The sequence below is a fragment of the Crinia signifera genome, chromosome 6 (genome assembly GCF_055691185.1).
Source record: "Crinia signifera chromosome 6, ASM5569118v1, whole genome shotgun sequence".
Taxonomy (NCBI): domain Eukaryota; kingdom Metazoa; phylum Chordata; class Amphibia; order Anura; family Myobatrachidae; genus Crinia; species Crinia signifera.
In genome coordinates this window covers 152564703-152581633 of record NC_139222.1, presented here as the reverse complement: position 1 = coordinate 152581633, position 16931 = coordinate 152564703, and the positions used below count along the sequence as shown (strand labels likewise).

At 46.0% G+C, this 16931-nt stretch overlaps 1 protein-coding gene across 3 annotated transcripts in view; it reads right to left on the bottom strand.

Moving 5' to 3' along the window:
- CBFA2T2 (CBFA2/RUNX1 partner transcriptional co-repressor 2) overlaps positions 1–9121 on the bottom strand; it is a 43226-nt gene extending 34105 nt beyond the window's left edge. Inside the window, exon 1 of one of the 3 annotated variants that reach the window (XM_083147668.1) lies at positions 8909–9121. In XM_083147668.1, coding sequence (XP_083003794.1) covers positions 8909–8936 — 28 coding nt within the window. In that variant the 5' untranslated portion in view covers positions 8937–9121. The remainder of the gene's footprint in view (positions 1–8908) is intronic. The other 2 variants (XM_083147673.1, XM_083147670.1) reach the window with 2 other exon arrangements.
- Between the last annotated feature and the right edge of the window lie 7810 nt (positions 9122–16931).

Sequence of the window (16931 nt, the reverse complement as noted above, 5' to 3'; positions counted from 1 at the left end):
CGGGTCTTACGACCCGAAAATTGGGTCCCATCGCATCTCTTAAGTAGTGGTATGCGTGAACATGTACCCGTGCTATATGACCCCCGATCCCATTTAAAGCTCAGGGAGGACGGGATGTTCATCCCTAAGCACCTGCTGAACAGTTAACACTGCACACGTGTATGGTGTAAATGAGGCCGTCCCAGGAATAACCCAGGCAGGAGCCATAAGTGTAAATGCGATTTAAGATGCGATTTTCGTGTGAAAAGGGTATAAGTAACTGAGGAAATGGTTAGGCTTATAAGAGGCAGCATACTGAAAAAGACCGTGGGAGGGGTTATTACCTGCACCCGAGCTGCTAATACCCAGAAGGAATTTTTTCCTTCTCACAACTGACTGGACTATTATTAACATATATATACACACAGGGTTGGTGTCTTAGAAAACTGCATTGTGCGTTTAAAACAAATAAAACAAGTCTTCTCCAAAACCATAACCACACCTTATAGGGGAGTCTCTCCATGTCTGAACGATCCTGAAAACTACATACAGGTAAATGAAAAGGAATCAAAGGAGTCTAGTTATTTAAGTACTATAAGCTTTACACATGCATATTACAAAAAAAATAAAAAATTACTTTAAGTGAAGAAGCAGCAGTGAAAACATAATTTCACAGATTAGAACAAGTGTGATTAAAAAGTCTGGGCACTTCAACAACTTTCATTTCATCTCTGTATTGCGCAGTAATGCTACTTATGCTTTTTGCATTTGCAGATCAGTAGAGCCAATGGAGAAGTGAACCCATGGTAAACAATGAGCTTTGAGTTTTTACTTATCATCAAGGCAAATGTTTAAAATTATACATAGTAGGTGATATACAAAAGGGGGGGAGGGGGGTGTATTGAATTCCCTGGCGGGTTTAAACACACACAAAAAAAAAAAAAAAAAAAAAGCACCTTTCATACGTTTTCAGGTTGAGTTTACATTTGACCTATTCGATTAAAGTGCTGATTTTTCGACTGTCAAAAAATGTGGCACAGTCAAAAAAAACACATGGATCTGTGAATTACTCGCCAATCTATGTCTTTGTCGAAACTCCAGCCGTTTTTTTAGTCATGCTTCACCGATGCATTATTGACTTAAAAAAAAAGTGAAAAACCATCAGCGAAACATGACTAAACACCTTCCAAAAACAACCGCAACTGATTACGAAAAAAAAAAACAGGCTTAATTGAATACCCCTACAGTAGTTGCTTCACCTGTTCATCTGACCCAGCATTCTATTAAAAAAAAAAAAAAAAAAAAGGGTACTTCCTCATCTTTGCGACCACCACTTACACTAAGGAACTTATGTGAGCATCATTGTCCTCTCGCTTCGCTCTGCACGCTTTAGGCTGGGTGGCTCGCTCTGCTTGCCACAACTTTACTGAAGGTAATACACGGTGGCGTGAACACAGGACGGTGGCGTGGACACAGGTCCCCTCACCGAAAATCCTTACACAGCGGTTAAGTAGCGGCTAACGTAACTGGCTTAGCAGAGGCCGCATAGATGAGGAGGTACCAAACAAATTAATTCTTGTCATTCTTCGAAGCTGCCAAGTGCATTATTTTAAGATTTTCTATAACTATACCCCTATAAGTTCAATGACAATGAAAACAAGGAGGCACAAGGAAACCGTCTTGGAGATAAGAATAGAAAAGGATATATTTATATAAATAAGGAGGATCTACTATCAGTAGAAACAAGATGATCAGATCAAAGTTTCTCAAAACATTCCTTGGAGGTAACGCAATGATCCACCCACATGTTATCTGAATTTAGACATAATATAATAATGTATTAAACAGAATATTAAAAAGTAATAGTTTATAGTAAATATATTGGTACTTATGTATTATCTGGGCTCCCGTTTTTCTTATAAGACCGCGTCCCCTCGCGGGGCTCGCTGCGCTCGCCACGCTTCGGGCACGGTGGCTCGCTGCGCTCGCCACACTATATAAAATCAACTTCATGCGTAGTTGGATAGTAGGGGTATGAAAAAAGGGGTGCATTTAACATGGGAGCCCAGATAATACATAAGTACCAATATATTTCTTATACCCCTTTCACATCGCACTTTTAAAACGGTATATTGCCGTTTTTTTTCCATTTTAAATCGTTTAAGGCTGCAATGTGAAAGTGCCAGAGTTGATTTACCGGTTAAAGTTAACTGGTATTTCAACACGGTTAAAAAGCAGAGTCTTACACGGTTCAAAGACGGTTTTTGGCAGTTTGAACAGCTCTATTTCAATGGCTTGAAACGTGTCCCTTGAGGGTTAAACGGGTTGAATGTTTGAATGGTATTAAATGATTTTTAAAACGGTTTTCACCTGCAATGTGAAAGGTCTCAAGGCTCAGACCCGTTTTAAAGTCCCATTTGAGAATACCGTGTCATTACCCATTTCTGCAATGTGAAAGCAGTATTAGGTTTATGTGCCTATGTAAATAACTACAATTCTTATAGGATACAAGGATTCAAAACGGATGTAATTTACAGGTAGATTACACTGTATGACGCTGGAGATAGAAAGTGGTTAACAGCCAGCCACACATCCCCCAGCCTGCAGTGACACTGAAACCAGTGCACCTGGTGGGAAGGGGTGCAGGGATTCCCAGGTGCAATACAACTAGTAAACACCTGCTAGGTCACACTACAAACACCTGGCAGCTCACATACCCACGGGCTCTGCATTCTGAAACCACTGCTTCATGGGATGACAGCTTGCTTGCATGTTAAATAAATAACACATTATATATGCTTTATTTAATAGGCGGTAACAAAAGGACTGCACAAATAACCAAATCATGCTGGAGAATTGTGCATGCCTGACAGACTGATAATTGGTGCTTCTAGAATATTAACTTGTTGAACGGATCAGTATGGGACCCACCTGAGGTGATGAGCAGCAATGAGCGAAATGGCTGGCTTTTGGCAGCCCAAATGGCATTTTCCTTGCCACTGTACGTGGCTAAACACGGTGCATTTGGGCACGTTGGGCTCCCATTTATTTTATTTTTTTTACCAGCGTGCAAAAAAAGATTGAAGTGCACCATAGTGTATTTATGTATAAAAATAATATAGGTGTGCGGTATAATTAGGAAGTGGGTCTACATATACAGTATTTATGATAATATATAAATGAACACAGGTCTACAAATAAGTAAAAAGATCTGATGAGTGTAGATATTTCTGAATTAATAAGACTCTTGAAGCTTTGGTGCCAGAGTTACTTGGAAGCTAGACTATCTGGCTCCTTAGATGCTGTGCTAATATGAATCCGCTCCTTCGTACCTGCACACATGCAGTACACATGTGTAGAGCATTAACTAGAACCATATGTGCAGATGCTCTCAAACACTATACAGTTTCATTTGCCTGTAAAATAAAAAGAAATGCTGCTTCAAGAAAAAGCTATTTATACGCATACCCGTTTTGTCTGTTTTAAAAGCAGCATCTAATCAATGGAGTCTCAGACTTTAATCTATAGCAGCTGCACTCGGAGACTGGCTGGCTCTGTGAAACCTCACACACCATAACTTAGATTTTTCCTGCAAGGCAGGCCTTAACCATGTTAACGTCCGCAGAGGGATCGGAATTTGCTTTCACACAATGTTAAATTTTCTGGGCAAAGTATAATATTTATTTAACTGTGGGTGTTACAGAAACCTTAAGAGCTTAAGCTAAGGACACACCTGTACAATTATTGGGCCTCTCAACCAATATCGGCTGATTGCCTGATAATCGTATATGCAGGAGCATAGCCGATAATTGGCTAAAGGTGCGTACACACGGGGGAGATATATTGCTCAGTGTCTCCTTTTCATCAGCGACCAGAGATGGTCGCCGATGAAAGGGAACCTCTGCCGGCGGTGCCGTTGCAAGCTCCTGTGACTGTGATTTATCGCCGGGGCACACTCCCATCACTGGGAATATGGTCGCCTGCAACCATATTCCAGGCGATATCAGCCCCTATCACAGCCGTGTGTACACAGATTTAAAATGCTCCTGCGATAAAAGCAAAAGTCAGACTGGCTTCTATATTAGCATACATAAGATTTGTGTTGATGAACTACTTTAATAAAGTTTAGTAGTCACCTACATAAAAAGGTAAACAACTATTTTTTTTAGTAGGAGTAAACAAGTCACAAGGTTTTTATGTATAAACCAAGGGTTTAAAACAGCAACATTTATTAAAGGCAACCACCTGATTGGCTATGGCTTATTTCATCAATTTTGGAACACTAGAATTCATAAGTGTCATCATGATAATAATATGGCTGAAGCTATAGATGGATGATTAGGAGCATTATTTTAAAATTATAATTATTCTATTTCACAATTTACATGACTACTACTAAACTATTTGATCAAAAGTTAAGAAATGTACATACATCCTGAAGCCAGAGACAGAGAACTGCCGAAGACAACCCTACTCTGCCCAGTGCTGTTCTGTATAAAAAGCAGATCTCTAATTGAATACAGATGTGTTCTGATGCAAGCAGACATATTGGAAACAGGTGTAGCTTATAGACGCCAAGTAAATACTGGCCGCAAAGGCAGTGGTATCAGAGCACAACTAAAGGCAGTCACACACGATGCAATTATCAATGCATTTAGCCAATATTGGCTGATTGGCTCCTGATATTGTACATTGTATGGTCGCAACTGCGCAGTCATTATCGCTCTGTTGGGTATGACAAATCTTTCAGCATGCCCAAAAGATGCCCTAATCTGCTAGCTCTGTGTTACCATTCTCAGTCCTCAAGATACACTGATGCCAGGTATACACTGGAGCGATGTGCACCTCGCAGGGGGATGCAGTTACAATCCCGGCGGTCGGAATACCGGCACTCAAAATCCCGACCGCCGAAATTCAGACACTTTCTCCCTCTATGATTGTCCACAACACCCATAGAGGGAGAATAAATTGTGGCGAGCGTGGCAAGGCATCGGGCCCGCAAAGGGGGGGGGGGGGGGGGGCGGTGCAATCCATGTCGCGTCCCCCCCTTGTCGGGATTTCAGATTCCGACCGCCGGGATTTCGTATCAAACCCCTCCCAGGCAATGGGGCCCTGAATACACACTTGCTGATGCATGGGGAGCGACGGAGAGACAGAGGCATTTAGAAAATGCACTTCACGTCGTGTATAAATTCACGTTTCTCGATTCTGTTGAGTTTAATGCTTTTGAAAGTGTTGGGCGCAATCAATTGTTTCTGCCAACTGGAGCCTACTATTTCTACTTGCCCTCTCCTGAGGAGGCAAGCAGAAATCAGTAAAAACCATAGGGTTCTGTGTGCCCAAATGCAGCAAATCCAGTCCATTTCACCCAGTTTAGCTACTTTACGCTTCTAAACGTATTTACTCTACGATACTCTAAAATGAAAAGGTAAAAGCGGATTTGTTGCTATGGTCTACCTCTCGACTTTTCATTGTTGAAACCAAATACAGACCTCAGGGCACCTCAACGGTTCAAGTTGAAAGTAAATCCTTGGCCCAGCAGACATGGGTAAATTAAACCTATTGAGGTACCAATTAGGCCACCTGTGGATATACTATACATAAAACCTGGACCTTTAATCTGAGTACACACTGAGTCTGGCAGATATATCTATATGATGTTTAGTGATCGGCCAGTGTGTACCAGCAATACGTCCATGAACAGCATCATTCACAGTGTGCAATACAGCCAATGGCCAATCCATCAGCGCATCCTGCTGTGTGTACAGGCAATCTGACAGATGCTTGCACACGCACCGGCAGGCCATTGATAGCTCAACTGGGTGGGCTCATGTAAATTCTCAATCTGTCCATAGATATATCTGCAAGTATATCATACTGTAAATGTGTACCAAGCTATTGTGTGCCTTGGGGTTCATGCTTGGGAACCAGTACATCAACCCCTTTGTTAGAAAACAGACACATTACTAACTGACAGCGCTCACATAGGGGGTGATTCTAAATCATTTGGCCCCTGGCGTATTCGAAACGGGAACCGATGTTTAAATACTGCGAATGCATATAATAACGTATGCCCCATTCTCACCCCTGGAAAGCGCAAATATAAGTCAGTCAAGACTGACTTAGATTTGCAAGCAGGGAAAAGATCATTTGCGACTATCGAATGATTGATTTCAGACCCATACGCTACCCCGCGAATGAATGTATATGTAAAACATTCAGTAGTGTTCATCCTAGCACCCGCCATCTTTAAAAACCCATGCAGTTCCTCTTCCCTGCTTGGGGTGTTGCTGTCTGCTGTGCTGTTTCTAGCACAGGTTTGGTTTGCATATCAGTGCTGATATACAGACCACACTGTGCTAGAAGCACTACAGTAGACAGCGATACCCCAGGCAGGGAAGAGGAACTGCATGTGTTTTCAAAGATAGCGGGTGCTAGAATGAACACGATTCATTCACAAAGCAGCAGGGATGCGCGAAGGGGGGGGGGGGGGGGGTATATTTGTGCAAGCTGCGTTAGATGGCTCACTAAGCAGCAAGTCATTCAGAATCGCCCAGATTATTTGGAGACACAAATCCATATCTAGAGACACCGTTATGTAATCAATAAGATTTTTTTTGTTTACTCGACTACTGTAAAAGTAAACCCTTAAGCACTCATAGGTGAATTTTATTAACCCTTTAACTATCAGTCTGAGCTGGAAAGAATTAATGTTGGAGAATGTAAGTTTTGTAAAACTTCCTAAATTCAGCAACACAGTTTCTTTTTTTCTTTACTTGACCCAAGTGTTATTTGGATAAATAAACCTGCAGGAAGTATAAATAGCTACCTAGGAGGATGCAATAAGAAATATGCGATAAGTTATACCCCTTTCAGATCGCAAAATGCAGGTTCGCACCGGGACTTTGAAACGATGTCTCTGTGCGACACTTCATTTTGGTCTGTTCAAATTACTTGAGTGAACCGGCAATATTGCCGGGTCGCTGACGTCATCCAGGGATGCGGTGGGCATCATCGGGGGCAGGGGAGGAGGCAGAACTTAAGTACCATACACACTGGGCGACTTTGAGCTGAAAGCCGCTCAAAACAGCCTGTTTGAGCGGCTTTCAGCTCAAAGCCGCCCAGTGTGTATGCCCCAGTGATGAGCGCTGCTGCGCGTTCCCACAACATCGCCAGGAAAGCCGCTCATCTGCTGGTAATACAAGCAGATGAGCGGCTTTGAGGACGGCTTTGCATAGCTCTGCGCTATGCAAAGCCGTCCTCCCACCTCCATCGGCGCCGGGCAGGGGGAAAGGCGCTCAGTGTGTATGCACTGAGCGGCTTTCCCCGCAGCGGTGATTGTCATCATCGCTGTCCATACACGCTGGGCATAGTCGCCCAGTGTGTATGGACCTTTAGAGCTGGCACTGCTTCAAGCACTGCCTCCTCGCTTGACCCGATTAACCCGTTCACACCACAAAGCAACATGGCAACAAACTGGTAAGAACCCTTCTTTTTTACCGGTTTGTATTGCTACCGGTTTGCGGGACCCGATAACCTTGTTCACATCGCACCAATGACCGGGTCGAACCGGCAAGAAACCAGCATGTACCTGGTAATTAGATGCAATGTGAAAGGGGTATTACAGTACCTTTTGCAGTTGTGAACAGTGCCTTTAGAAAGAAAACCACATAAGTCAATTTATATGCTACATTTAATGAAATAAGCATAAGGATCGGAAATTATAGAAGCCTGCAGATTACGGTAATATGAAATCACTTGAATGCATATATTAATAATCTCTTTTAAAGGACAAAGGCTCCATTAAGAATCTAATAATTTTACTTCTTCCTCAGACGGTGCCCTAACTTTTTCGCATGTGTGGTCACTGGAGCATGCAATTGCTAGTTACCATAGGAAATGGATCCAAGGCATCCTCAACATTGTGAGGGCTATCCATCTATACAATTCAGAAATTGGTGTATATTACCTTTTCGATGTCCCCAATGAAACCTGTGAGTATTATTTTTGCTACTAAAAATAGGGCCCTCCACAGATATCTGCGGTGGTTCCATCTTCATATATCAAAGGGATACTTAAACACAGAAGTCAGAAAATGGCTAGTTCTGAGTATTTCATGCAAGACATGCCTAATACATATGCCCTAAAGCCTAAAGTGTGAGAATAATGGTTGTGCAGCAATGAGCTGTGCCAGTGTTTACTTCTCAGTTTCTGCTGAAAAGTTTATGCAGCGCAGCTTGGAAGCCATGATCTGACACACTGGACAACCTAAAAAGGATAGTTTGTGCTGGGCTGTATACACTAAGCAGCATACAGAATATATGGGAATAAACAGACCACCATCTGGAGACATAATATTTACAGAGCAGAGGGTGTAGGGCCAGATTAGCAATTCTGCACACCCCATATGTGCACATTGTTAATAACAGAACTTCTGCCACAGTCTACACTTCTGTACAGCCATCTTTTACACCACCCTCACTGCCAGCACGGTGCCAGTCACCCAGTAACGCGTGATCAGCCTTTAAATGCCACCACATTGCCCATGCCAAGGCTCCAAGCCGCAGCTATCAGAGGACATATAGGACCCTGCATAATGACATTCCCAGCCCGGGCAGTGCCTGACAGCAGCACACACAGCCCATGTACGATGCATGTATACGGGCGCACAAGGCGAAAACCACCCGGCAGACGGGCTGGTAGCAATTAACAACAGCTAGAGGAAACTTTTCCAACAGGTACTAATGTTGTGCGGGCGGAGGACCAATGCCTTAACCCATTCACCACCAAAAACACAACACATCTAAGCTCACTGCTGTGAAGGCCCATCCGGTAACACTGAGGAATTAGACATGAGCAGCAATGACGGTCTGGCCACCAACTGCCCCACACAAGGCAAACGAAATAGAGAATAAAATAAATGACTTACAATGAAAGGATCCCGGTATCCCAACCATCCTGTATGACACTGCTTCTGCTTGCGCGCCGTACAACACTATTGCTGCTGCTATAATAATGCTGCTATAATTCTATAGTGCTGCTGCTGCTGCCCCTCCTCGCTGCTTCTCTCTGGTTTACTTTAAGGCCTGTGGTGGCTGAGAGAGACGGAGGGGAGACTAGTGTGGGAGAGGGGGCAGGGAAGGAGACAAGGAGGAGAAGCCTAAGCCTCCGTCCCCCTCCCCCTCATATATGCAGCCTCATTCTTTTACAAAATCCAACCTACTAGTCTGTACACTTACACTATACAGATGCAGAACGGAAAGAACAGCAACATGGTGACTCAGAAACAGATTGGATAGTTTACAGGCCTGTAAGATGTATTTCAGCTTAAACTGGTGTCTTATATACAGTATATAACACAAAATTCAAACATACTGTACACATATACAGCGGGATCCACACTTAGGGCCTGATTCAGAGATCTGCATAGATCTCCCAAAATTGCTACTCGATTTTCGAGTTTCGCTGGGACCGCAGTTTAAGCAGCGCTGAGGGCGGCGATTGGCTGTTGCGGAGGTTGTGACACCGAATTTTGTAGGAGCACAGGACAATGGAGACGTGCCTGGCGTCCTTCATTTGAAAGCAATCTAGGCAGATCGCTTACATATGGGGCTGTAATCGCCCGTGTGTATGGCCGATTAATCTGCACTGTTCCATTGTGTGTGGCAAATTTAAAAATCCACATTCGCCAGCGTGTTTGGTCCACCTGCTGCGATAAAGCAGAACTAGCGTTTGTGCCCAGGCTCTTATAGACAAAATCATGAGGAAAAAGTGTGTGTGGTCTTCCAGATCAGGAGTGTATTGGAATGAAGAAATTTCTGGAAGCAGCCTTCATGTAGGCGGGTTCTGTGGGGGGGTGTTGGAGGGACAGATTCCCTCCTCATTGGGTCTGATTCTGAGTTGGATACAGTTGCTGCAGTCTTTGTGTCTTTTCCTGCAGTTGCATACCTCCCAACTTTTTGAAGACTAGGGGCGAGATGTACTAAAGAGAAAATGTGGTAAAACACCCGTTTTACCGCATTTTCCTATGTACTATTACCCGGCCGCCACGTCACCGCAGTGTAGGGTATCGCCACCTTTGGGTGGCAATACCCTATAGCAGCCTATTGGCTTCTTTTCGCCGCCCGACGCCTCCACCGAAAAACCCGCCGACCCCCCTCTCCCCCTCCCTCTCTTACCTGGTCCAGGTCCTCCTGGACCCGGAAGGTACCACCTTCCTCCCCCTAGTGACGCAGCCGGACGTCCTTCCGGCTGCAGGGGGGAGGAGGAGGCGCCGGGGACAGCTTGCTTAGCTGTCCCCGGCGTGAGGGATGCAGGAGGGGGCAGAGAGGTGACAGAGACCCTCCGCACACCACATTCCAGGTATCGCGGGGGGCCTCCGTCACCGCATCGCGATGCCAGCCGCATATGTTAGCACATATGCGGCGGCATCGCGGCGGGGGGCCCGCGAAGGGCGGCGATGTATTTTAATACATCCCGCCCCAGAATAGGGACACTCGCGCAGCGTCCGAAAAGGGGGTGTGGTGTATGCAAATGAGGGTGTGGCTTATGCAAATTAAACGACACCCTCGTTTTCGGCCACGAATAGACACTGTGCTCATGCGGACAGCGTCTATTCTGTGATATCGGGGGGGACTCCCAACTGCCCCCCCCCCCCCCGCAGCGGGACACTGCCGGCTGCGGGAGGGACGTGGGAACGTCCCCAAATATCGGGATGTTCCCGCGTTTAGCGGGACAGTTGGGAGGTATGCAGTTGTGTCTGTGACATTATGGTAATTTCACTATAATGTCCTTCCGTGGTGTCAAGGGCGGATTAGGAATTTAAAGTGGCCCTGGAAAAATTAGCAAAAAGTGTATTTTTTACACCCTACATTGCCAGCCTCACACCTTCTACCCCCTAACACACCCACACACAAAGCCGCCGAAAGGGCATGCCCAGTGGGAGGGGGCGTTTCAACAACCAAGTCAAAAAAACATTTTTGAGCAGGGGGTGCAGGTTGTGTATGAGTGGCTGACCAGGGAGAGAGCAGACAGGCTGAGAGAGGACAGGCTGCTGCTGTCTCTCTCCCCCGCTCAGCACACGGCACTGAGCAGCAGGTGCTGAGCTGAGGAGAGAGGCTGTGCTGCAGCAGAAGCCTGTCTTCTGTACTCCACACTGCCTGGCTCCTTGCAATGGGGTAAGGAGTGGGACCCAGGCCCCTCCAGCAGATTTGGGCCCAGGTAAAAAGTACCTGCTCCCTCCCTCTAGACAGCACTGCCCACACCACTACTCTGTTACCCTCTCCCAGCCACAGTCATCCCCACAGCAAGCTCTCCTCCTGGGTGTGGTATTCTGGCCCGACAGTTGGGATTCTGACAGTCATTGTACCGACATCAGAATCCCGACCCCCGGTACTCCAACAGGGGGGGCGAACGCAGAGAAGACCCTTGCGAGCTCAGTGGCTCATTGCACTCACGACAGGTTCTATTCTCCCTCTATGGGGTCATAGACCCCCATGAGGGAGAAAAGCCCCTGTTAGTCGGGATCTGAAATGTCAAGCTTTTTACAGTTGGGATTCCGATTTTGGTGTACTGACAGTCAGAATCTTGACTGTCCAGATGTCATCCGGCACCCTCCCTCCTGCCCACCAGGAAACTTCCCTTTGGTTTTTATTAGCAATCTGCCCCTGGTTTATTTTACCAACACTAGGCTTGAACAGCTGGGACTAGTGGTCTTTCCACTATGATTCCACTAGACCAGTGATGGAAAACATTTGCAATTCAACTGTTGTTGAACTACACATCCCAGCATGCCCTTCAACAGTTTTAGCATTGCCAAATATCAACACTGTTGCAGGGCATGCTGGAATGTGTAGTTCACAACAACTAGAGTGCCAAGGTTCTCCATCACTGCACTAGACATATTCAAACTGCACTATTAGACTTTAATCCTTCTGGAAATAATACGTCCTGGGGGTGGGTGGAAAACTATATGTCACCCAAATACGACCCACATACTTAAATTAAAGGAAAAGAAGGTACTTATGTAGTATCTGGGCATCCGGTTTTTTGATTGTATGCCTTAAGTTAAGGCATACAATCAGATGCGATGCGATGACCCGATTTTTCCATAGGAATCAATGTTAAAATGGACTGAGTCCATTTTAACATGGAATTCAATGGGAAAAAGGGGTCCTTTTCATACCCCTACTATCCAAGTGGGCATGGAGTTGGATATAAACCTGTGGCGAGCGTAGCGAGCCACCGAGCCCGAAGCGTGGCGAGCGGACGGTATTCTGTGTCTGCTCGCCACGCTTCGGGCTCGGTGGCTCGCTACACTCGCCACAGGTTTATATCCAACTCCATGCCCACTTGGATAGTAGGGGTATGAAAAGGACCCCCTTTTCCCATTGAATTCCATGTTAAAATGGACTCAGTCCATTTTAACATTGATTCCTATGGAAAAATCGGGTCATCGCATCGCATCCGATGGTCGCATGCGATGCGATGTGCCCGATCCGACCCGATTTCTAAATCGGACGCCCAGATACTACATAAGTACCGAAAAGTCCAATTGATTGCAGTGAGTTACATCACCTTTACCATAGCTCACAACTATACCAATTTTACTGCAACAGACTGGCTTCTTGGGAACTGTTACACTCAAGGCCATAGTGACGCAGAAGTGTTCTGAGAACTCAGAAACCTTTCTGATGGACCAGGTTTGTTGTCCCTGTCTTCGCAACAGCCTCCGTGTGTTCTGAGCACCGGGCATCAAAATGTCTAGTTATGGCTCTGGCGGAGAGATCTCCCTCTGCTATTTCTACAGGAGGCTGCACTGCACTCATGATAACCATGTCAGTGTCAGTTTGGAGTGACTGTGTCACTTTTTTGCTTTAGTGTCATATTTGCTGCTGGAAAATTATCCCCAAGTTGGAAGTCAGCTGCTGAGGCAGCTGTGGAGATCAAAGTAGGATCAGAAATGGCAGCATCAGTGACAGTTGAAAGTGACAGCAATGACAGTTAAACTCACTGGGTCCCACAGATAAACTGAGATAATAATCAGTAGATCTTCTAAATAGCATTGTCCATAGTATGATGCATACTTGCCTACTTTTGAAAACTAGTAGTATCGAGGGAGTGTACTGCTACATCTGAGAGGCATCTTTTAAAATGACATATCCAAATGTAGATGAGCCCCAAAGCATTTGCTAAAATGCTGGGAAATGGTGCTGATGATTTAATGTGAATGTATCTATCGCTTGTTCCATTTTCCCCCCAAAATGTAACAGTGTAATGTGGGCTAAGTGAAATTAGGGAGATTGCTAGACTAATGAGGGAGAGAGGGAGATTGCTGCTAGTTATGGGCAGTACGGATGGTGTAATGGTTAGCATTACTGCCTCACAGCACTGAGGTCATGGGTTTGATTGCTTACCACCATGGCCCTAACTGTGCGGAGTTTGTATATTCTCCCTGTACTTGCGTGGGTTTGCTCCGGGTACTCCGGTTTCCTCCCACAATCCAAAAAAATACTGGTAGGTTAATTGGCTCCCAACAAATTAACCCTAGAATGTCTGTGTGTGCCTGTACATATGGTAGGGAATATAGATTGTAAGCTCCACTGGGGCAGGGACTGATGTGAATGATTAAATATTCTCTGTAAAGCGCTGCGGAATATGTGTGTGCTAAAGAAACAGTAAATAAATGAATAATAAATATAACAGGGAGTCTTCTGCAGAATGCAGGAGGGTAGGCAGCTATGGTATGATGACTACTACTATGTGCTACTTACACAAATGTATTTATTTATTGCTCGATACTGTATTTGTATACCACCCAACTTTATTGAATAAGCAATCAGGGGGCATGACATTGCAGCAAGGGTGTGGCATCCAGGTAAGGGATTGGACTCATCGCACAGGTGCCTCCCCAGCACTCCAGAAGCTTCTTGGCATGCCCCAGTCCCTCTCTGGGTGTGGATTATTAGATAAATAGTGTCTAGATAGACAGTCAATAGGTTGACCCCCAAAAGGTCGACATGAAATAGGTTGACAGGGTCAAAAGGACATCAGGGTCAAAAGGACGATAGAGTCAAATGGGGGAACATGCAAAAGGTCACCAGGGTCAAAAGGTTGACATGGTTAAAAGGTCAACATGAAATAGGTAGACACATGAAAAGGTCAACAGAAGTGTTTTACTTTTTTTTGTGTCAATGTTGACACTTGCTGACATGAACTCCCGATAAGTGTAACGCGTACCCTCAGTTCGCTCGGCATACTAGTCCACATGACTGGTAAAGTATGAAAACATCCCAATAAATGGTGAAAAACTCATGTCGACCTTTTTTATGTGTCAAGCTTTTTCATGTCAATCTTTTGACCTTGTCAACCTTTTTCATGTTGACCTTTTTACCCTGTGGACCTATTACATGTCATCATTTTGGGGTTGACCTATTGATTGTCTATCTAGACATTGTATATATATCAACTGGAACCATCCCTCTCTCCAATGAATAGATGCAATGCAAATGCCGGTGAGAGCCTCAATACATATTCAGGTGGTTACATCATTAGCATATTTCATACTTGCCTACTTTTTAAAACTCCTCTTAGGTAGAAGCCTGAGATGTGAAGCAGCATAGGACCTGCCCCCCCGTCATTGTAAATCCCACAAATTGCGGGACATCAAGGACGGCAAAGCTAAATGACGGTGACTTGCACCATTTTGGCCTAATCTCTCCACAGGGACATGCAATTCCCGGCTTTATCTGCATATCCTGCCTGCTTCTCTAGGATGTGGGATGAGTATCCACTCCGAATCGGGTGAAATCGTGCCCAAATCGTATAGTGTATGGGGGCCTTTAGATCATTGTTTGAAACTACTCCAAAAAGCTTGAGTCTCCTGCAAATTGCGGCAGTATGTAAGTATGGCATATTTTTGCGCAATAAACTCTGTAAAGAATCGCAGCTTTGATTACATTAGTGCCTGCATCTGAATCGGCCAAATATACCTTAAAATATTACAAGGTTATGTGCTATGTAGCAGTTATATTACCTGAGTAATAATACATATATAATACACATGTGTACTAGTGATCTTCCCTAACTTCACACAAGAGTAATTTTGAATTTACATGTACTAAAACTTATTTTTGCTTTCTGTCTCTATTTTCTATTTTTGCTTTCTGTCTCGGCATAATGGTATCCGGGACCGGTTGAGGCCGCCTGCCCAGCTCCGACCAAGGCAAGCTTACACAGCTCTTGCCGTATAAAGCAAGATTTGAGCTCAAGAGAGCCGACACCTAAAATGGATTTGCATACCTCCCAACATGACCCATTCCAGGAGGGACACATTGCTCTGGTTCTGCACTTCTTTCTTAAGGCCCCCATACACTAGCCGATTTTGGTCAGATTTCAGCCAGATCAGTCGGATCTGGCCGAAATCGGACCAAAATCGTCTAGTTTTGATGTTCCCTCAGATCCGATGCGCGGTCCCGTGCGCATCGGATCTGCGTCGGGTGGTCGGACCTGCTGCACGTCCGACCACCCGACTTGGGAGCAGGGGGGGCTGGGGACGCTGCGGGGGACACGTCTGTGTCCCCCGCTGCTGGGGACAGCGTCTGTGCGGCGAGAAGGTAGAGGGAGAGCAGGGGGGGCTGGAGACGCTGCGGGGGACACGTCTGTGTCCCCCGCTGCTGGGGACAGCGTCTGTGCGGCGATAAGGTAGAGGGAGCAGGGGGGGCTGGAGACGCTGCGGGCGGGGGACACAGGCTGCATAGAGCCGGGCAGGGGGAGCCGGCCGGGAGCTGTCAGTAATGAATAAAAAAAAAGCCCATACAATGAATGGGCGGCCTGTGATTGGCTGAGCGCTCTCTCAGCCAGTCAGCAATTGGCTGAGAGAGCGCTCAGCAGCCAATCACAGGCTGCCCATTCATTGTATGGGCTTTTTTTTTTATTCATTACTGACAGCTCCCGGCCGGCTCCCCCTGCCCGGCTCTATGCAGCCTGTGTCCCCCGCAGCGTCTCCAGCCCCCCCCTGCTCCCTCTACCTTATCGCCGCACAGACGCTGTCCCCAGCAGCGGGGGACACAGACGTGTCCCCCGCAGCGTCTCCAGCCCCCCCTGCTCCCTCTACCTTATCGCCGCACAGACGCTGTGTCCCCAGCAGCGGGGGACACAGATGTGTCCCCCGCAGCGTCCCCAGCCCCCCTGCTCCCACCAGCTCTCACCTCTTAGCCCCCCCCCCACCCCCCCTGCTCCCCGGGTTTTTTACATGTGATAAATCGAGACGATTTATCACATGTAAAAAATGGCACATCAAGTGCCAATCTAATCAAGCTCCCCCGGGGAGCAGCCGGGGAAGCTCAGGGGGAAGTCGGGGGCGACTTGTCCTAAGGACAAGTCGCCCTAGTGTATGGGGGCCTTTAATATCTGATTGCCATCACCTGTTTTAAACAGGTTAATTGATAAGAAAGGTGTTTCACCACAGGTGATGGTAATCATAAATTAAGAGGAAAGCCCAGAAGCAGAGCAATGTGTCCCTCCTGGAGAGGGTCATGTTGGGAGGTATGGATTTGCATACATAAAGTACCTTTTCCTCCACTTTCATGTTGGTATTTATGAGGAAATATATGTCCCTTTAAGATTTAGCTGGCGTATGATGCCTCTTAGCGATAATACATACTTACCAACTGTCACGATTACAGCGGGACAGTCCCAAATTTCGGGTCCTGTCCCGCTGTCCCACCGGCGGCAGGCATTGTCCCGCTGTGGGGGGTGGCAGTTGGGAGTCCCCCCAATCTAATAGAATAGACGCTGTGCGCATGCGCACAGCTTCTATTCTCGTATGGAAATGAGGTCACAGCTAATTAGCATAAGCCACACCCTCATTTGCATACACCCCGCCCCCTTTTCGGGCGCGAGTGTCCCTATTTCCCCAACAAAGAAGTTGGGAGGTATGATAATATGCCGCT